Source organism: Saccopteryx bilineata, chromosome 2, assembly GCF_036850765.1.
Source record: "Saccopteryx bilineata isolate mSacBil1 chromosome 2, mSacBil1_pri_phased_curated, whole genome shotgun sequence".
Taxonomy (NCBI): Eukaryota; Metazoa; Chordata; class Mammalia; order Chiroptera; family Emballonuridae; genus Saccopteryx; species Saccopteryx bilineata.
The window spans coordinates 189,269,660-189,291,510 of record NC_089491.1 but is presented as its reverse complement, the minus strand read 5'-3'; the positions used below and the strand labels follow the sequence as shown (position 1 = coordinate 189,291,510).

At 39.2% G+C, this 21,851-nt stretch overlaps 1 protein-coding gene across 3 annotated transcripts in view; it reads right to left on the bottom strand.

Annotated features, from left to right (window-relative positions):
• Window positions 1-21,851, bottom strand: part of FLT1 (fms related receptor tyrosine kinase 1) — a 314,728-nt gene that overhangs the window by 234,018 nt on the left and 58,859 nt on the right. For all 3 annotated transcript variants that reach the window (XM_066258944.1, XM_066258943.1, XM_066258945.1), the window contains 7 exons: window positions 13,366-13,490; window positions 9,494-9,656; window positions 9,251-9,387; window positions 6,312-6,486; window positions 5,217-5,334; window positions 2,912-3,081; window positions 2,332-2,491 (listed from right to left, as the gene is read on the bottom strand). In XM_066258944.1, coding sequence (XP_066115041.1) covers window positions 2,332-2,491; window positions 2,912-3,081; window positions 5,217-5,334; window positions 6,312-6,486; window positions 9,251-9,387; window positions 9,494-9,656; window positions 13,366-13,490 — 1,048 coding nt within the window. The remainder of the gene's footprint in view (window positions 1-2,331; window positions 2,492-2,911; window positions 3,082-5,216; window positions 5,335-6,311; window positions 6,487-9,250; window positions 9,388-9,493; window positions 9,657-13,365; window positions 13,491-21,851) is intronic.

The window sequence follows — 21,851 nt, the reverse complement described above, 5'->3', positions numbered from 1 at the left end:
TCTCTCTCTTCCCCTCCCGCAGCCAAGGCTCCATTGGAGCAAAGATGGCCTGGGTGCTGGGGTTGGCTCCCTGGCCTCTGCCCCAGGCGCTAGAGTGGCTCTGGTCGCGGCAGAGTGACGCCCCAGAGGGGCAGAGCATCGCCCCCTGGTGGGCAGAGCGTCGCCCCTGGTGGGCATGCCGGGTGCATCCCGGTCGGGCGCGTGCGGGAGTCTGTCTGACTGTCTCTCCCCGTTTCCAGCTTCAGAAAAATACAAAAAAAAAAAAAAAAAAAAAATGAAACACCATTGAAACAGTTAAAGCTTTTATTTCTGATGTGTCTTATGATTTATAAAAAAAAATACTTTTAACAAAGATTAAATCTAACGGTCAACAAACATTTATTGAAGATTTAAGGGACTGCTCTGAGTCTTGAGAGAATTCCAAGGATGAGCCTTGGCAACATCTGTAACATGATAAAAAGACCTCAAATACTACCAAGAAACTGGGAAAAGAGAGCTAATGTTTACAAAGTTTTTACTTCAGCTGACCACGTCCTCCAAACTTTATTTTATCAGCATTATTCAAACCCATGTTTATAATATTATATTCCATCTATCACTCATAATTGTTATTTTCTAACATAGCTACTAGTTCTAATCTTAAAAAAAAACTGAAATTTTAGATTTTCTATTATAAAAAAATATTTATAGAAGGCTATGTTATTCCATTGTAAATTCAACTCTAAACTTTTATTGAAATCTAATAGCTTAAATTATTTAGTTATTTTTTGCCTGACCTGTGGTGGCGCAGTGGGTAAAGTGTCGACCTGGATATGTTGAGGTCGCCGGTTCGAAACCTTGGGCTTGCCTGGTCAAGGCACATATGGGAGTTGATGCTTCCTGCTCCTCCCCCTTCTCTCTCTCTCTCTCTCTCTCTCTCTCTCTCTCCCCCCCTCTCCTGTCTAAAATGAATAAATAAAAAATAAAAAAAAAAAACAAAAAACAACAAAAAATTATTTAGTTATTTTTATTTACATGTTAGGTTAGCACAAATATCTACACTTTAAAGGAATGGGTCCACAAATAGGAATGCCTGCCCCCAAATTAGCAAAATAATACAAAATCTCAGTACATCTCCCTCTCTTTTGGATTAAATATCCACAGTGATAAACAAGATATTCAAGATTTGTAAGTTCTCCATATTTTAGAGGAGAAATCAGACATATATGAAAACAGCTATTTCTCAAGACTTTTATAACTCATCAGTAACATTCAATATCAGAATAATATGCCTTAAATAAAAGATTAAAACACAAAATAAAGAAGAGCTAAAACCACGGAAAGAAAACCAAATAGCCACTTTTGTTTATGCTAGAGTTATGTCTTGTTTATTTTTTATCAAGATAACATTTATAATCACAATTCTCCCAAACAGTCTGCAAGTGGGGTTAAAAGCAATAGAGAAAATATTTGGCATAATGACAATTCTTGGGCAATCTCAATACCATCTTATTGTTTCACCTACCAATTCTATTCCTGTCTGTCAAATTAGCTTCCATTAACTATCATTAGTATCATGCCTCTAAACTAAACAAAAACGGGCAAAAAATACACAGGATTTGGTCATCAGCAGAGTGCAAGGAAACACTGCATGGTCCACAGAGCTATGGATGTATTCATTCAGCAAATACACAGTGAACCTATACTGAATGACGTGCCCGAAAGACACAGAGGTGCTCTCCATCAGCTCAGAGCTTAGAGAGCAGACAAATGCAAGCAAACCTGGAGACATGTAACAGTGGGGAACACAAAGTGCTGCTCATACTGGGGAGGAAGAGAGGGGTCAGAGTGAGACAGTCAGGGGGCTTCACAGAGAAGGTGACATGAGAGCTGAGCCTTGGAGGATAAGAAAGGACTTCTCAGGAAGCAGAAAATGGGAGAAGCACCTTTCAGAGAGACAGAGCATATGAGCAAAGCCTGTGAAAGGTAGTAATAGTCGGTGTTGGGAAGATCTTACATCATACCCAATGTTAAGGGAGGCCCAGTGAGGAAGCCAAAGTCTAGGGGTCCTCACCTACAAAATAAGAGACTGGCATTCCAACCTGAGCTCTAAATAATAGCTCAAACGGTGGCCTTAATTCTGTTTCTGTGTTCCTGAAACTATACACTAAAGAGAAAAATTAGAAATGGGTAAGAAAGAATAGATAGTGCCTACCTCTTCCCAAGGTAGGCAAAGTCTTTGCCCTCAACATACTGCACATTCCATCTGCAAATGCCCATCAGTGTTCATTAAAGAATCTTGAGTCCAAGTGACAAAAAGTATTTGAAAGTTATTCAAGAAACTGTCTTTACCTTGCTTTCGAATGATTATGGTTACAGGGATGCCAGAACCACTTGATTGTAGGCTGAGGGATACCGTAAATGGTACAAGTCAGGATTTGTCTGCTGCCCAGTGGGTAGAGAATTGGTTCTGGAAATGATGACACAGCCTTTTCATAAATCTGGGGCTTCACTGGAAAGGAGATGAAGAATAGGACAGAAGTCAAGAGTTGTTCTCATGGCTTGCTCCTGGACCACAAACAGGAAGAACCACATTGTCACTGATTTCGATGTTAGGGAAATAAACACATGAACAAAAAACCAAATAAACCTTCATATTTGTCATTATAGTGTCATTTTTTTAAGTAGACGTGCTTTCAGAACACTAAAAAAAATGATCCCATGGTAGGTGTGATTATAATGATAAAAAGCCATATTACTCACGGAAGATAACAAATAAACATGAAATAGGTATGATGGTGGTGTGAGTGGTTTTTAAAATAATTACTTAAAAATTTGTTTTTCTTGATGTTGTCATACTGACTTTTGATTTACAAATTTTCATTAATTTTACCCCACCAGAGTCAGGAGAAAGTCTGAGTAGTAAACTTACCGTTTATGATTAGAGTGGTCGTGAGGTTTTTAACCACAGTTGACTGCTTTATGCTCAGCAAGATGGTGTAATTCCCTGCGTCTTCGGCAGCTACGTCTTTAATAATTAATGAATAGCCATGAACCCAATAGCGAGCAGATTTCTCCGTCACAGGTAACCCATCTTTTAGCCTGTGGTTAAGTGTATGGTTAGTGAGTCATTTCACCCCTCAGATATCCTTTCAACACTGCCATTTACGTGTGTGAACTCAGATGTATGTGTTCCAAGCCTTTGGTCCTCAGCATTCATTTAAAAAAACTTAGACACTAACTTTTCAGTAAAGCCAGGTATGATTTTTAGACCAGGAAACACTTACTTATTTGTTGAGAAGAGGTAGAAATAAGCTGAAGGAAGACAGAGAAATGATGTTTCTGTGTACCCACAGGGTTCTGACCACCACTGTGACTTAAGTAGTAACCCAGAAGCACCAGCTGATTCCCTCCAAGATGTTTTCCAGAGTTTTCCATGAGGCTCCACCAGCAATACAAGGGCCATTGTAAGTCAGATCAACTAGATCACTTCTCCAGATAAAAATAAAAATAGACTTTCCTATTGTGATCTCATGTGGCGTTCTTATTAGCTATATAAATGGTCACAGCAGTTGTCCCTTTCAAAAACTGTAGTGAAATCAAGATTATCAAGATTTTCCCCTGAGGAAGAATAGTTAAGGCACAAATCTCATAAACAAAAGGTATAAACTTAAAATAAATTTTAACTTTAAATACAGAATTGTTGCCTAGATATCACGCAGCTGCTCACAGAAGCGAGAGTCGGGAGGCGTGCGGCCTGGCGCTGCCCACTGCTCTCTGTGCGCTTGACCCGTCCAGGTCGGCCTTGGCTCCTCCAAATTTTCTATAGAGTTTCTAAAAGATCTCTTTTAACTTTAAAATTCTATCATTTTATTAAATTGTGCAATTTTTGACATGAGCCCCTCTTCCTCCGTTAGGAACTTGTGTTCTGTATAAAGGTATCTGATACTGGGAGTGCTGTCTATACCATACACGTGTTACATGGTCCTGTAAACAAATGCCCATTATCAGTGCACCTCAGGTCCAAAGCATTTAAAACAACTGTGCTCTATTCTGTGTTTACAAATATCATCTTAGTATTACTTTAAATTATTTCCCATTAATAAGTCAGTATTTTCAAAAATGAATTGATTTTTTGGTTTTGTTTCAGGTCCCTGCTACTTAGTGACTGAAGAAATCAGTACTGTTCAGTAAACACAGATACTCTCAGACATGGAAAGAAGAAATATACCTCTAGAGAGATTAAATTCCTATTAAGGAATAATGTATACTAATAGGAAAATTACTATTAAACTTTTTAGATATTATGAACCCCTCCCCAAAATCTTTCTTGCTGAGCAGCATAAGGAGCATAGGGCAAATTTAATTTTCTCTTCAATTACCTATTAACTATTTGAGGAAACTGAAAACAAACATAGTGCTCTTATGATATTGAAACCAAAGTCTAATGATAAAGGAAGCAAAGTTGAGAAGATTCTAAAATGGCTCCACTTCTATATTGTATGGTTATTTTCCTAATCAGTTTTGTACCGTATTCTTTGTTTAAAATGGAATGGTTTGAGCCAATGATATTGGAATTCAAAAGGGCTTTAAAAATGGCTGCAGATTGTAACAGATTACATTGTTTCACATCAGGTGTTGTGCTAGCATTAAAAAAATAAAATACTTAAGGAGTTTCTGAATATGCAAACTTTGAGCCAAAAAAAATGTAATTAGTTGAAATAGGTGCATTTGTCCACTCCTGCAACTGAATAAGTCTTATCTCTGTAAATGTTTGTTTAATTTTAAAACAAGACTGGAAATTTCAACCCAGCCATATATAAAAGAATTATTTTAAATAATAAAGAAATTATTATCCTTGTCACAAGGGCCCACTTCTCCAGGGTTAATAGAGCATGTTATTTGTTCAGGAGGCTTCCTAGTTGTTCCCTAACATGTTCCATTCAGAGAATGTTGACATCATAGGAAGGTTTAGAGATGCAGAAAGTTAGTATAAATGAATGACTATACTGCAAGGAATGTTCAAAACACCCTAATCCCCACTCCATCCTGGCGCTCTGCCCTCCAGCCCTTTCTGCCTATTCCCTCTCAATCCCCCCTTAACACTGTTCTTAGCTCTCCACTGCCACCTGGGGAGCTTATCTTGATTATTTGTAGGAATTCCAGCTAGTGAGTGTCTGCACCTTCAGACTTACAAAGCTTATCGTGAACTGATAGGAAAATAATTTTGGTCCTACCATGCTACTTCCGGCAGGGGAAATGCCTTCACTTTCATAGATAGCCGGTAAGACTTCTTGCCAGCTACAGTTTCAAGCACCTGCTCCTTTCGATGTTTCACAGTGATGAATGCTTCATCTTTGAAAAGAGAAATGATCAATATATTAGAAAAGACTAATGTAAGCAAAGCAAAAACAGAAAAACCAACTCACTCCCTCATTGAAAGAGGGTGCAACCAATGAATAAATGAATAAAGCTGAATTGTGGTCAATGAGCCAAAATAGTGAACAATGAATAAAATTATTTAAAAAGTACCCTAACTGGTGAAAAACTTTCAAATCAAATGGTTGCAAGTCCCAGAGGCATAAAAGCAGTGTCGGGCCAACAGAAAGTGAAATGCCTTAAATGTCTATATCACAATAGTAAAAACAGTAGAAAGATACTTCTCAAAATCTCCTGGGCCCAATGGGTATGATGAAGCATCCTAAAACAACTAATTTGATATAATAAATCAACTGGAGAAAATCAAAAGAGTATCAAAGGCATAGAATTCTTCTCTGGTTTCTGCTCCTCACACTCTTTCTTTTCAATAGTGGGGATAAATAAGGTTTTCAAGGGTTCTAAAGAGAGTTAATATGTTCTGAACAGAATTTGCCTATTGGAATTAAGCAACAATATTAGGATTTCATGAGAGTAAAACCAGGGATAAAACAGTGTTGATTCTAAATAATTTATCACACCAGATTTTTATTTCTCTAAATCATAGTAATACCTCAGAAATATTTCCCTGAAAATAAAGGTAGAAATGATCCACTTTTTTGTTTTGTTTATAAGGAACCTTAAATAAAAGATTTCATATGGATTTTAATGTGACCTAACTGATTTATTATTAACCACATTAAATTTGTAAGGAAAAGATTCTCTGTTCAATTCAAAAGTATGTTTAAAGAGCACTTAATGTGATCTGCTTTTCGGCAGGGGGAGGAAGGGGACAATGTTGCCTTCATTTGTAACAGTGCTCCTCTTGGCCAAAAGAAAACTGACTTGGTTTATAGACAGCCCTCACCTTGCCCCGCAAATCACAATGACCAGAAAGCAGAGCTTGTGTGGCTTACCATATATCCGCACTGAGGTGTTGATGGATTTGGAGGATGGGCCACTCTTCACGTGACAGATGTAAATGCCTTTGTCATTGCTCTGCACTTTGTTAATAGTAAGAACACTGTAGAATACATTGGTATGGGCATTGCCTTGGTCAAATCGTTGTCTTATAGAGGCACTCTTATTTGTCTATGGAAATAATGTATAACAAATGTAAAAGTAGTTATTGTTTATGTTTAAAGTGATAGATAGCACTTCTTGGATTATTCCCAAGATCAACATATGATGGCGAGAAGCAAACACACCTGGAGCAAGAGGTTGGAAATGACGTCTCTGTCTGGACATTTCAAATATGCACCGTGGTGGCATTTTTTGAGCACTTCCTCTTCGTCAAGTGGACTTTCACATACATTATCTCAACTGTTTTCACCACTACCCAGTCAGATTGGCGGGATTATTGTCCTTTTACAGGTGGACACTGAAGTGTCAGAGACCCCAGCCAAAGTAGCCCAGAACTAGGTTGTGGGAGTAGAAATCTAGAGTCTTCTTTCCAGCACACATACCTCTCTAACAGTAACATGTCTCTAAACGTAGCCCGCACACACAAACACAGGCAATAATCATCTTTAGCAATTGTTTTCAATGACAGTGTTTCTTTTATAAATCACTGTGTGAGTTTTCTTCTGCTTCCTTACTTGAATTGAAGGAAAAGATTCATGGTGAGTCCTGGCCACACCTACTAAGTTGTAACATTTCCAACTTCATAATTTCATCGTTTGAGCAATGCTTGCCAATTTCTCCTAAATTTCACTAAATGGATCTGGGGACATGCAAAACCATCCACATGGTTCTCCAATGCTTGGGGGACGCTGCCTCACATTTGCCCCAGGGGAAGACCCAGAGCAGGCCCCGGTGTCTGCCCTGTACTGGCCACAGGGGCCGCTCCTAGTTTTGAGTCGGGATCGCATGGCCTTCCCCTTTCATGACTCATTCCTCCTTTTTATTTTTAAACTTTTTTTTATTTTTATTTTTTATTTATTTTAGAGAGGAGAGGGAGAGACAGAGAGAGAGAGAGAGAGAGAGAGAGAGAGAGAGAGGAGAGACAGAGAGAGAGAAGGGGGAGGAGCTGGAAGCATCAACTCCCATATGTGCCTTGACCAGGCAAGCCCAGGGTTTCGAACCGGCGACCTCAGCATTTCCAGGTCGACGCTTTATCCACTGCGCCACCACAGGTCAGGCCTCATTCCTCCTTTTTTAAGCGTTACATTTTATAGCACATATTATGATATTTCCTTCTCTCAATTCTTCTTCATCAGGGGGCATGCAGAAAAGACTTTGGAGACTGTCTATAACTGATCTCTAAGTCTTGAACTTCTCTCCTCTGCGTCGTGTTTAATAACTGCTACCCACCTGCGCTTTCACTGCCTTGTCGGAACAGACACACGTGTAGGCCATTTCCGTCACTGTCAGCAGTAACCAGGGAGAAAATGTCAATCTCCAATATCAAAACTCAGACAAGCCATCCCCAAAAATAACCGATGGAGGGACTCTGAGCAATTTTGGTTAGAGAAGGGTTAGTTCCCCCTTCTCCCTTTGAGAATGCTTTCCTTCCCTAGTCTGAGTGACACTGACACTGCTTCTACCTGGAAAAGCAACCAATCCTGTGGATTTGAGTTGAGCTGTCTAGTACTGTAACTACCAGCCACATGTGGCTATTTGTTAAAGGTAAACTAAATTAAAAACCAAGTTCTTCAGTTACACTAGACCCATTCTGAATGCTCATTATCCAGCTGTGGCGGTGGTTGCTGCCTTGGACAGCAGAGAGAGAGAACCTCCCCATCACAGAAAGTTCTACTGGGCAATGCCAGTGTAGAGGGCACGGGCTTCCAATAGTTGTGTTATCATACTCTTACTTAGAGTAGCAACACTAACAGGGTAAAAGTTTCTTCCCTCTTGGTATTTATTGAGAATATTTGATTGAGAGTATTTGATTTCTGTCAAAACCCAGAAAATATTGTCACAAGTGATAGCATTTTTTAAAAAAATGAAACAATACCACTTTCTAGGAAATACTTTGACTAATGAGTCAATGTGTCCAAACAGGGCACTTGTCACACCTTTTTGTCGCTAAGTTATTCAATTACATGGCAAATAGTGTTGATGGAAAACAATAGCTTGGGGCTGATGCATTAAACTTTCATACATAATTTAATCATGAGTGAACCTGGTGATCTGAATGGCATAACAGATGACTGACTGCACTTGGGACACGCCACATAAATCAAACTGACACACAAGAAGTGGGGGCTGGAACTACTGTCAAACATTTCTGAACGGTTTACCGTAAGTTCCCCATCTACACATTTTTAAAATAATTATTGTTTGCAAGGACGTTTAATTTATATAAGGGAACCTAATCCAGTCTTCATTCTTCTCATTTTTCTTAAGGACAGAATTGCTCCTTTGTCACTTGACAAATGGAACACTGGATGGCTGTGCTGTATTATCTTTTCCAAACATGCTCCAATCAGGTGCCTGACTGTCTGCCAGTATCTTAAATCAATGCGCTGACAGCAACTTTTTGTTGTTGTTGTTACAAAAGATAGTCTCTGCCTGGCATTAGTGATAAATTTCTCTCTCATCTCTAAATCCTAAAGAATGGTTTTCAAGGATTAAACAAACTCCTTTTCCACCCAGAACCATGCAACAGAAATACCAGTCTATACACTTCAAAACAAAACCTCCAGACATCCAAAGACCATATCTACGCATATCATACTAATGAAATGCCAGGCTAGGAAAGCACCCAAACCAAACCCAAAGCTTCTTCATTGACTCAAACTGCCACAGGAGTTAGAATATTCTGCATTTTCCACAGCAAAAACAGAGTGGCATTTCATTTACTAGAAACAAATACTATCCTACAGAAGAAATAAAAAAATTGGTCACTCACTTTACCAGGGTAACTCCAGGTCATTTGAACTCTTGTATTGAAGGGGGTGGTAGCAGTACAGTTGAGGGTAAGGGTGTGACCTTTAAGTAACTTGACGGGGCTTGGTGTGCTCATTTGGACGTCTAAGATTATATTGGCTGCAAGCATAAGAAATAACAATTTTTTAAGAATCAAGGTTTCATTAAGCAGATTAAACCATTGAGCATTTTTGGTTTATGTTCACGTCGTTGGAACATCACTTACTTTGTCTAAATGTGAGATAGTTTGTCTGGTACAAATGTCCATTGACTGTTGTTTCACAGGTCAGAAGCCCTATTTCTTTGTATGATGCATTTGAAATGATAAAGCCTTTCCTACTGTCCCAAGTTATTCTTTTTCCATCTGGGATCAGAGTGTCAAGAGGAAACTGAAAAGGAAGAAACATGGTTCAACAAAATCATATTAACATTGTGGCAATTCAAGTCTCACTGATAATTCGTGAAAACATAATTTTATCTAAAATAAAAATAGCACAGGTAAAAATTCCAGCTTCTTAAAAGCGGCTTTTTAGTTTTCTATGCATGTAACAAGATATATATTTATTATGATAAATTAGAGTAATTATGTTAATTGATTATCCACCTTAGCAGCAATCTGCACACACCTAGGACGGACCTAGTTGTCATGTCAGACGTGTAGTGGGAACCTGTTATCTCTTTGGCCTCTGGGAACCTCTGCAATAAACTGGCCTGATATTCACGAGAAACCAATTAGTAGTTTTTTCCACTGGGGCTGCCAGGTGATCCTCATGAATGTCTCTATCTGGAGCTGTTAACAAGCTATAACTTGTCCTTCTTCTTCACATGATTCACCACAGAGGCGATGCTCTTAAAAGGACTTGAAATCATTCCAGATCCTTCAATATCCAGATCATCCACTGGGTTGTCTTTGAGAAAGTTGAGGGGGCTGACTGCCTTTGGAAGGGACCCTTGGTCCCCTGTCCCCCAGCTTAGGCTGCTGACAGTGAAGACAGCCACCAACAGATGTGGAGGCCCGAGGCACTGTGATGGATGGGGTGGTCGCCAGTTCTTCAAAGCATTTCCAAGCAGTGAGTCCAAACAAAAGAAAAAAAAAAAAGAATCTAGGCTCTGATTCTCCCCTTATGCCTTCTAGACCCCAAAGACTTTTTTAAAGACTGCAATATAAACAGTCTACCTTAGAATTAGACCTTATAAAAGGTCACTGCTCAGCCTGACCTTGGTGGTGCAGTGGATCAAGTGTCGACCTGGAACGTTGAGGTCGCCGGTTCGAAACCCTGTACTTGTCTGGTCAAGGCACATATGGGAGTTGATGCTTCCTGCTCCTCCCCCCTTTTCTCTCTCTCTGTCTCTCTCTCTCCTCTCTAAAATGAATAAATAAATAAAAAAAAAGGTCACTGCTCCACAGAGGGACCGGCCAAATTGCCCCGATGCCAGGTTGCCAGCTCAGGTTCAGAGCAGTACCTGCCCTCTGACTGCCACTAGTTTTTGTTTCAACTTGGAAAAGGAAGACAAAGCCAAACGCATGAAGTTTCAAGTCTTTTCTATCTTCTTTTAAAATGTACACCTCACATCACTCTATCCATTTATCATTTGTTTATATTGCTTGTTGAAGAAACTAATCAGCTGGGATTTGTGGTCCTGAGGCCGAATAGCTATTCCAAAAGTCACCAGTGCCTCTGTCCCAGTGAATGTGTCTGGCCATGTGACTATGTCACCTGAGTGTCACCTGGGTTTGAAATGGATTGTACCCTGTTAATGAAGAACAGAAAGTGCCTGAGGGGGTTAGTTCATCTTTTTCTAAATCAGGATTCTATTTGAAAACTTACGAATGCTTTGCATTCAGTGGGGAAAAAACAGCTTTGTCTTCTGACTTAATGCAATCTACTATGGGAAAAACTCAGAAAAATGTAAGCCAGAGATTGAAATCATGATGCCTTAATAATATTGGAAAACAAGCATGCACTGAATCAGAAAGACAGTTTTGCTGATGAAGTCCTGAGCACACCTTAAAGAGAGGAACATTTCCTCGAAGGTGTTTATCTTATTCTAAAGTACTCAGTACTGTTCCAGTAGGATTTCACTGACAAATTTCTTTATTTCTAGCTGACAAGAGCTCAAACAGCAAAGGACTGTGCTGCTCATCAGCAGTGGCCATGGCTGCGTGCGCCCTGAGGTGGTGCATGTGGGGTGAACTTGGAAGGAATCTCTGTCGGAGGCTGACATTGGCTGGGCCAGAGCAGGTGTGGGAAAAGGAGAGTGAAGGGTGACAAACTGGAGGAAAATGCCCAACAAGAAATAGAAGGGAAAGTCCTTATATTAATCATGCACCAGGCACTACACTAAGTGCTTTCCATAGATGACCTCACTTTGTCTTCCTGATCACCACATGAGGCGGGCACTGCTGTGGTCACTCCTGTCTTTAAAATGAGGAAACTGAGGCAGAGAGCGGGTTGATTACTTGCCAGTTTGTCCAGCAGGTAAGTGTAGGGTGATAAGAAGCCATACAGGGAGGCCTGGGCCTCTGCTCTTAACCACACTGGGCCTCCCCCTCTGCATACTAAGCACTCACAGAGGGGTGGCAAGAGCAGCTAAGCAGAAGTCAGGATATGAGTTCCAGTGCCCAGGATGGTCCCGGGAGTCCCTGACTCCCTGAGAGCCTCTGGTGTTTTCTTCCACCAATGGAGTTAGACTCTTCTGCTGCTTTTATGACTTTAGTTCTTTCATTAACAATGTAGGAGAGTGAATGCAAAGGAAGAAGACGGAGACATGCAGTTTACATTTCAGTATTCAGGGTTAGTAGGTGATACTAAAAATCACTCTATCGCCTGACCTGTGGTGGTGCAGTGGATAAAGCGTCGACCTGGAAATGTTGAGGTCGCCGGTTTGAAACCCTGGGCTTCCCTGGTCAAGGCACGTATGGGAGTTGATGCTTCCAGCTCCTCCCCCCTTCTCTCTCTCTGTCTTTCTCTCCTCTCTCTCCCTCTCTGTCTCTCTCTCTCCTTCTCTCTCTCCTCTCTAAAAATGAATAAAAAAAAAATCACTCTAAACTTTTCCACTTGGATACCACCCCACCCCCACACATCCTGCATAGCTGTTGTGTGGTGGGACAGCCTTAACTTTTTCTCTTAAAGCTCTGAACTTTGCCTGACCTGTAGTGGCGCAGTGGGATGGGGCGTCGACCTGGAACACTGAGGTCGCTGGTTCAAAACCCTGGGCTTGCCTGGTCGGGGCGCATATGGGAGTTGATGCTTCCTGCTCCTCCCCCTTCTCTCTCTCTCTCTCTCTCTCTCTCTCTCTCTCTCCTCTCTCTCTAAAAATCAATAAATAAAATAAAATAAAAAAAAGTACTGGTGCCTGGGTTCCACCCTCACCATTAAAAAAAAAACAAAACAAAAAAAATAAAAAAAAAACAACTCTGAGCTTTTGAGATTCACCAGTTTTTCATTTTAGGAGCTTTTATCCAATTCTGAGTCTTAATGTCCTCAACTCGTACTGCTGAGAGTTAGTGGAACTGACAAAGTATAGCTTTTGCTTTTATTAAATTCTACCATAAATCTTTTTCCTTCTCTTCATGCACAACTTAGAATATAAAAGGAAGAAAAATCTCATTATAATATTCTCTCCCTTAAGAGGCTAAGTTTGGATGCCCAGCAGGAGAAAAGCCTTCTGTTACCAGGAATTTCCCAGTTCAGACCACAGGTGGGAGCTCTGGGGGTTCAGGCACCCACCTGCCTGGTCTGTCTTTAGCAAAAATCTGGATTAACCACTCTCTGCCCAGTTATTAATTTGTGAAAACAATATAATTGCTTTTTTTCACAGTTGCAGATATTTGGATTTGTGGCAAATACAAAATTTTTTATGACTTTAGTTCTTTCATTAGTCACATAATGCTTAAGACACCATTTTATTCCATTTGAATACATGCATGGGTATAACTTCCAGCACTTATGCTTTATAGTAAAAGGATGTTACTAAAAAGCTTACCGAGAAGCCCAATGTCTGTAGGAAATTTATTCTGCAGATACAAGATATCAAAAAATTTGTTATGCTCATTTGCAGTAAAAATATTCTGAGAATATCATTGCTTAACTTTACCTTTTTTAAAGTAACAGTGACGTTTGGGGATGTAACCCGGCAGGGAATGACCAGCTCTCTTCCTTCAGTCATGTATACCATCTCAGGTATTTCACTGTGCATCTCTAGGAAAGGTCTACCTGTATCTGAACGAGAAGAAAATGGAGAAATAGTCGTACATACATAAATGATTATATTACAAACATTTAGACCGGGTAGCTGGCCAGGCAATATGGGCACTGCCATAGTACGTCATTTCTCCTTAATGTAATCCATAAATTCATATTCTTGTCCCTAAATCTGGCTTGCTGTGGTTCTGCCCAGAAAAAGAATGCTTCTCTAATACAATGAATTACTCATTCAGGTTTTAGCCTAAGATAAGATTACCCTAATGGCCTAATATGCAATTGTGATACAGGGAGGTGGGCATTGTTCAGACTACTAGGGGGAAAGCCATAAAAATGCAAATGAGAGAGATAGGAGACTATTCTGCATAAACTTCTTGCCAGAGCTGTGCTAAGTGCTTCAGGAAGCCCCTCCAGAGCCTTTGTAAGAAGCCAAAGGAAGGTGCAGTGATCAGCTGTCTTTGAGCACAGATGACACAGATAAAAATGGTAGGAAGGTGTCAAATTGAAGATGGGATTAGCATTTGAATGACCAAAGCATGACTTAAAGGTTTTCTAAACCTTTCCAAGCAGATTAATAATAGGGTGACCAGTCGTCCTCCTTTAGGGAGGACAGTCCTTCTTTTGTAAGTTCCGTCCTCCTTCGAAAAGTGTCCTTCTACACATCCTCCTTTCTGATATTGGAAGACTAATCTGTAAATGTCCGTATTTGATCAATGCAGAGTCGATCAATTGTGTGTGATGTGACGTATTTGTATCTAAATGAGTACTTTTTCCTTAAAATTATTATTAAAAATTTATAGGCATGTAAGCATAATTACAATATAAAATATTACAAATGGTTTTTTTTATTAATTTTAATGGGGTGACATTGATAAATCAGGGTACATATGTTCAGAGAAAACATCTCTAGGTTATTTTGACATTTGATTATGCTGCATTCCCATCACCCAAAGTCCAATTGTCTTCCGTCACCTTACAAATGTTTTTATTATGCATTTATCATATAATAGCGTAGTATTACTGCAATGAATAAAATGTTTCTTTTATTTACAATATTGTTTTTTTCAATTTATTTTTGTCCTCCTTTTCATTGTAAAAAAGTTGGTCACCTTACTAATAATAAATCCAAATGTCTGAGCTACTAGGGAGTGGGGGGGGGCTGGGGAAGTGGTAGTGAATATTGAATTTATTCTATACACACGGAAGGTCTGTTTCTTTGGTATGCACCACTTCCCTGCTAACAGAAAATACGAGCAAGTGCATGCAAAGAGATCAGGAAAAGGCTTTAAATTGTCACCAAGATACCACCTTTTAAAGTATGGCACTTGGCCTTTAGGATTCAAGCCACCTGTTCAGCTTCCCTGTAATTCCTCTGTGGACAAGAATGAGCATCAGATCCTATTAGAAACATCCTCCCATGTACCATGCCCTTGCCTTTGGTAATCCATTGACAGCGACCTTTTCAGGAGTTACTGTGTTCTTATCTTCCCCCCTTGGTTTCAGCCTGAGTTGCCCAAATGGGAAGAAGTCCTATGTGAACTCTCTCTGTCTGGGCCTGAAAGAACTAATTAGGCCCCACCTGCTTGCTGAAATTGAGGAAGGTCATTCTGATGCAGAGAAGAGAATGAATTGGAGAAACAAGAGCAGTAAGTAGGCAGTGATTGCCAAGACTCAATGGTGGCTATAGAGGTTGTTACAGGCTGAACTGTGTTTCCTCCTAAAGGACATGTTTAAGTCCTAACCCCTAGTACATCAGAATGTGATCTCATTTGGGTCAAATAGGGTTACTGCTGATGAAATTACTTCGGTTAAGTAAGGTGGAGTTCTCGTCTGGTGTGACTGGGGTCCTTATAAAAAGTTGGCCATTTGAAGACATGACAGGGGTGAATGTCAGGAGAGGACAAAGGCAGAGACTGGAATCATGAAGCTTTAAGTCAAGGGATGCCAAGGACAGCCAGGTGCCAGCAGAATGTCAGGAGCAATGTGGAAGGATGCTCCTCCCTCCAGGTTTCAGGGCCCTGCTGACACCTGGATTTCAGACCTCTAGTTTCTAGAATGTGTGACAATAAATTCCTATAGTTTTAAGAAAAACAAAAAAGTGCCATTGCTGACATTGTTGTAGCCTGCTGAGGATAGGATGCTTTGAAGCACAGTAGAGAGGGCCCTAGAGAGACTCTATCATCACAGACCACCACATATGTCCCTAGATGCCTAAATAATTCCAAGTTTTGGGAAGCCTTGCAGGCTAGCCCTAGCCCATCTTAGGGCATTCGCAGCAACATCTCCAGCATTCTTTTATGACAACACTTAACACACTGACACTGAACTGACAGTATACTTCTCTGGCTGCACATTGGACAATGAATTCTTAGAGGAGAGGAAATAGAGGAAAAATTGCTTAATGTATATTAAATGAATGAATGAACGAAGAGCTGTCCAACCTCATCACTTTAAAGATGAGAAAACAGATGTGAAAACAGATGAAATGAGCTTTCTAGACACAAGCAGAGCCAGCCTGAAGGCCAGTTTCTACTTAGGACTCCCCCACAGAAGGGCTGTAGGTGGCAACTGGTTTTTGGAAATGGGGCTGGGGGCTGATTTTCATACATTCAAGGGGAAGTATATGGCATGTTATACAATCTTAGGGTTAGAGGAATTCTGAGAAGAGGGCGATCAGTAGGAGGAAGGGCTGGGCAGGCAGATTTATGACAGGGCCGTTCAGAAGTAGAGAATCAGAGGGAGGCAACAGATCATGGTGATTAAGAGTACACACTCTACAACCTGGGTCTGAATCCCAGCTCTGCCCCTACTGGTTGTAAGACCTTGGGCAAACCATCTTACCCTCTGTGCCTTGCTCATAAAATCTACTTCAAAGGGTTACATGAGACTTACGTGAATTAATATACATTAAGTGCTTAGAATGGTGCCTGGTAGATAGATAGTACTATATATATGTTAGCTGTTATTTTTCTTTTTATTATTATGAGAAATCTGAACTTGTGGAGAGCAGGGTTAGGATATGTGAAAAGCACAAATTATACTCACAATCTTAACTATTAAAAGTATAAATATACATTCATAGAATGGTACAAAAAAAGACAAAATGTATACACTAAAATGTTAATGATTACCTCTGCGTAGTGGTTTCATGGGTTATTTGCTCATTTACCTTCTTCTATATTTGTCATATTTTCTAGAATGATTGTATATTTTTCATAACATTTTTAAAATAATTGAATTTAAGTCTCAAATTATAAAGCACCATCCATTTTTACTTGAAGGAAACTATAAAATTGGCATTTGATTTACTTTAGTTTTGTCCAATATAATAGAATGAGAGATTAACTATCACAGTTAATAGTTATAAGTCTTTTGGGAGAGCTCAGTGTGTACAGTCACATATGCAGAGAGGAAAAGTTAATTATACAGGGACAAAGAGTCATTATCAGCACGAAATTCCTCCCCTAAATAAAACTGCTGAACTAGACATTTGGGCAGAGACTATTGGGATTTGATCACTCCTTTCCTTCCTTCTGTGAGTCTATATTTTTGTCTCCTTTGTGAGTCCCAAGGTAAACATAAACACCAGGAAATAGTTTAATTCATGCAACTAAACTGTAAATCCTTCACATTTAATTTACTGTCTCCTTAAGCAATCATGTTCAACCAAGGACACTGGCATAACAGCTCTGGCAGGAAACAGTAAACATCAGTGTAGCCATTTCTAGGCTAATGAATGCCAATCACAAATGAAAACGAAGAGGCTCATTCAATGTACCTTTGGATTTCTACTTACTTTCCCTTTGTCTCTTTGGATCCCCAAATGTGTGAATTTTACTACAGCTATTGGCCTGTAAAAGCCAATACCAATTTCAGCACTGGGCCCACTGCAATTCTGTTCAAAGAGGTCAGAATCTCAATGAGTTGTGTCCATCCTAACATAATTCAAAACACATTATCTGTATCACGATTACAGTAGCATTATAAATCTACTGTGTTTGCAAATGGGCTCATGGCAGAAAAGACACAGCCATATACCCTCACAAACAGTATTCTCTGGGCTTAGTCATACTGTGTTTCCTCTGCAGTTTGCTTCGAGGAAGGGCTAAGAATAAACTTGCCTGATACATTAGAATACAAACACTTTTTGTTTTGTAGGATCATAGATACAGAAGAGGTCACGGTTCCATTAATATCACCAGTAAAACCACTTACTATTCCCATAGGACACATTTGTCTTTGTCACAAAATTAAAAATGACTTCCAAACCCAGACACAGAGTGGTTTCCTGAGACCAAATTGGCTAGCTATTGAAAGAGTGGGGAAGAGCTGCTCCAAAACTGCCAGTGTCCCGGTGGTGTAGACACAGTGTCACCAGGGGCTCATGCCAACACATAGCTAGGTAGAGGTCATGCTACCCTCTTCTCTCTGAACTCTTGGAGCTCAGCGCTGTGACAGGAAACTGGCTCAGAATATAATTTTCTCATCCAATAGAAGCATCTGAGCTGTCATCCTTCACAACAAGTGGGCTCAGAGACAGGGAAAGATCAAACAGGGACCCTCACTCTGAGTGCATTACATCTATTTTTTTGTTTTCCTTCTTTCTTAGGAAATCTGCAATCACTCTGGCCCACTAGGGCACACAGACAGAGGCCCCAATGTGCCATCCTCACTCTACCATTTCTCAGTGGCATCACCTGGGAGTTTTCTACTGAGTTCAGAGCAAGTGAATGACCCAACGAATTCAGGGAGCTCTTCTGACTTGAGGAGTTCAAGAGTAAATATCTTGTTTCCTAGCACTTGTTTATTCCTATGATTTTTATAAACATTTCCTGATTTATTTTTCTTTCAATTTAATTTTCTTACTTTTTTTTTTAAATTTTTTTTCCCTGTATTTTTCTGAAGCCGGAAACGGGGAGAGACAGTCAGACAGACTCCCGCATGAGCCCGACCGGGATCCACCCGGCACGCCCACCAGGGGGCGATGCTCTGCCCCTCCGGGGCGTCGCTCTGCCACGACCAGAGCCACTCTAGCGCCTAGGGCAGAGGCCACGGAGCCATCCCCAGCGCCGGGGCCATCCTTGCTCCAATGGAGCCTTGGCTGTGGGAAGGAGGGGGGGAGGGGTGGAGAAGCAGATGGGCGCTTCTCCTGTGTGCCCTGGCCGGGAATCGAACCCGGGACTTCTGCACGCCAGGCCGACGCTCTACCACTAAGCCAACCGGCCAGGGCCTTTTCTTACTTTTATGTTATGGTAATGAGGACTTCTAAAAGGGGATATGATTTAAATATATTGAGGATGAAGTGAAGAGGACAAGGAACTAATTAAGCAATCCCATGAACAAGGTTCTAGCTAGATGCAAGAGTTTCACATCACGTGGGTCTTTGTGTTGTGGCCCATACCTAGCACCCAAGGAGGACCTGTTGACTGGTGAAATATTTCATCTGAAATATGAGCCCAAAAGAAAGAAAACAAGTAATTCCTTCATTGACTTAGCCTGTCCATCAAAACTTTTGAGCATTCAAATCAGAGCTTTGGAGCAACCACAAGAAAGCTGAACTAGCTATACTAATATTAGATAAAATAGGCTTTAAGAGTGAAAATGTTACTAAAGAGGAACATTTTATAATAATAAAAGAATCAGTAACCAGGAAGTTATAATAATTAGAAATATATATATGCAATTAACAAGAGAGCACCAAAATACATGAAACAAAACTGGCAGAAATGAAGAGAGAAATAGACAATTCAAAAATAATAAGATTTTAGTATCCCACTTTCAATAATAGGCAGAAAAACTAGACAGAAAATTAAAACGGAAGTAGAGGACTTGAACAACACTAATAACCACTCAGACTTGACAGACATTTATAGGATTCTCCACCCATCACAGCAGGATATACATTCTTCTTTAGCGGCCATAGAAAATTCTCTATATGCTAGGCCATAAAACAAACTTCAATAAATTTAAAGGGTTAGAAATAATACCAAGTATGTTCTCTGATTACAGTGAAATAAAATAAGAAATCAATAATAGAAAGAAAATTGGGAAACTCACAAATACATAAAATGAAACAACATACTCCTAAATAACTAATGAACCAAAGAAGAAATCAAAAGGGAAATTAAAACACTTTGAGATGAATGAAAATAAAGACATAACATGCCAAAACTTATGGCATGGGCTAAACAATGTTCAGAGGGAAATTTACAGCTGTATCCCTAGATTGAAAAAGGAGAAAGATCTCAGATTAATATCCTAATCCTCCTCTTTAAAATTCTATGCAAAGAACAGCAAACTAAAACTAAAGAAAGCAGAAGGGAAAAAATAAAAGATTAGAGTGGAGATTAACAAAATAGAGAACAGAAAAAAAAAATAGAGAAAATCCATAAAACCAAAAGCTAGATCTTCAGAAAGGTAAACATAATTGACAAACCTCTAGCCAAAAAACAAGGAAAAAAGGACAACAAATAAATAAAACCAGAAATGAAACAGTAGACATTGCTACTGATGACATTATTAAAATAAAAAGCATGATAAAGGGATATTCTAATTGTATGCCAACAAATTAGAAAACAGATGAAATGGGCAAGTTCTGGAGAGTGATAAAACTAACTCAACAAGACACAGACAACCCAAATAGACCTATAAATATAGAGATTGAATTTGTATTTAAACTACCAACAAAGAAAAGCCCAGGACCAGGTGTCAAGTGAATTCTATCAAAGAACACCAGTTCTTCACAAACTTTTCAGAAAAATAGAACAGAAGGGAAAATTTCCTAATTTTTTCTAAGTGGATATTATTATCCTGATACAAGAACCAAAGATATCACAAGGAAACTACAGATTGATCAGTATCTTTTATGATGTGGATGCAAAATAAAATAAAAGAAAAGAAAAGAAAAGAAAAAAGAGATAATAATAAGAAAAAGATCTCAACAAAATACTAGCAAACTGAATATATAAAAATAATTATATCCCCAAATGAGACTCATGGACATAGATAAAAGTAAAGTGGTTACCAGGAAAAAGAGTGAAGGGAGAGGAATAAAGAGGGACAAATACATGGTGACAGAAAATGACATGACTTTAATTGATAGGTACACAACACAATCAACAGTTCAAATGCTATAGAAAAATTTACCTAAAACCTATGTACACTTTTTATCAATGTTACTTTGATAAATTTAATTTTCTAAATAAATTTAAAAAATAGTAGCCATCCTAAAAAAAAAAAAATTATATCCCATGACCAAGTGTAATTTGTTCCTGGAATGCAAAAACTGGTTTTTTATTCAAAAATAAATGTCAGTAATATACCATATCAATAGAATAAAAAACACCGCATGATCATTTTATTAGATGCAGAAGATGCATCTAATGGCAACATTGAAGCCTCTTTCATAAAAACATTCAACAAACTAAGACTACAAGAGAACTTCTTCAAACTAATAAAGGGTATCTACAAAAAAATTAACACCTAATATCATACTGAACACTGAAATACTGGATACTTTTCCCTTGAGATTAGGAACAAAATAAGGTTGTCCACTCTGCCACTTCTATTCAACATCATACTGCAGATGCAACAGCTATTATAAGTAAGAGTGCAATAAACATTCTGGCAAATACAATTAGGCAAGAAAAAGAAATAAAATACACCCAGATTTGAAAGGAAAAAGTAAAAATATCTCTATTTTTAGATGACACAATTTTGTATATAGAAAATCCTAAGGAATCCACTAAGAAACTACTAGAACTACCAAATGAGTTCAATAAAATTGCAGAATCCAAGATCAATGAACAAAATTGAATTCTATTTCAATATACTTGTGATGAGCAAACTGAAAATAAAATTAAGAAAACAATAGCATCACAAAGAAAAAAAGTATTTAGGAATATATTTAACAAGAGAAGCATAGTCTGACCAGGCAGTGGTGCAGTGAATGGAGCATCAGACGAGGACACGAAGGACCCAGGTTCGAGACTTTAAGGTCACCAGCTTGAGCACGGGTTCATCTGGTTTGAGCAAGGCTCACCAGATTGAGCCCAAGGTCTCTGGCTTGAGCAAGGGGTTATTCGGTCTGCTTTAGCCCCCTGGTCAAGGCACATATGAGAAAGCAATTAGTTAACAACTAAGGTGCCACAACAAAGAATTGATGCTTCTCATCTCTCTCCCTTTCTGTCTGTCTGTCCCTGTCTGTCCCTCTCTCTGACTTCTGACTTCATCTCTGTCACACACACACATACACATACACACACACACACACACACACGAAGCATAAAACTTATACTTTGAAAGCTAAAAAAATTAATTGTGTAAAGAAATCAAGATCAAGGTAAATGAAAAAAATCCAATGTTCATGCATTGGAAGAC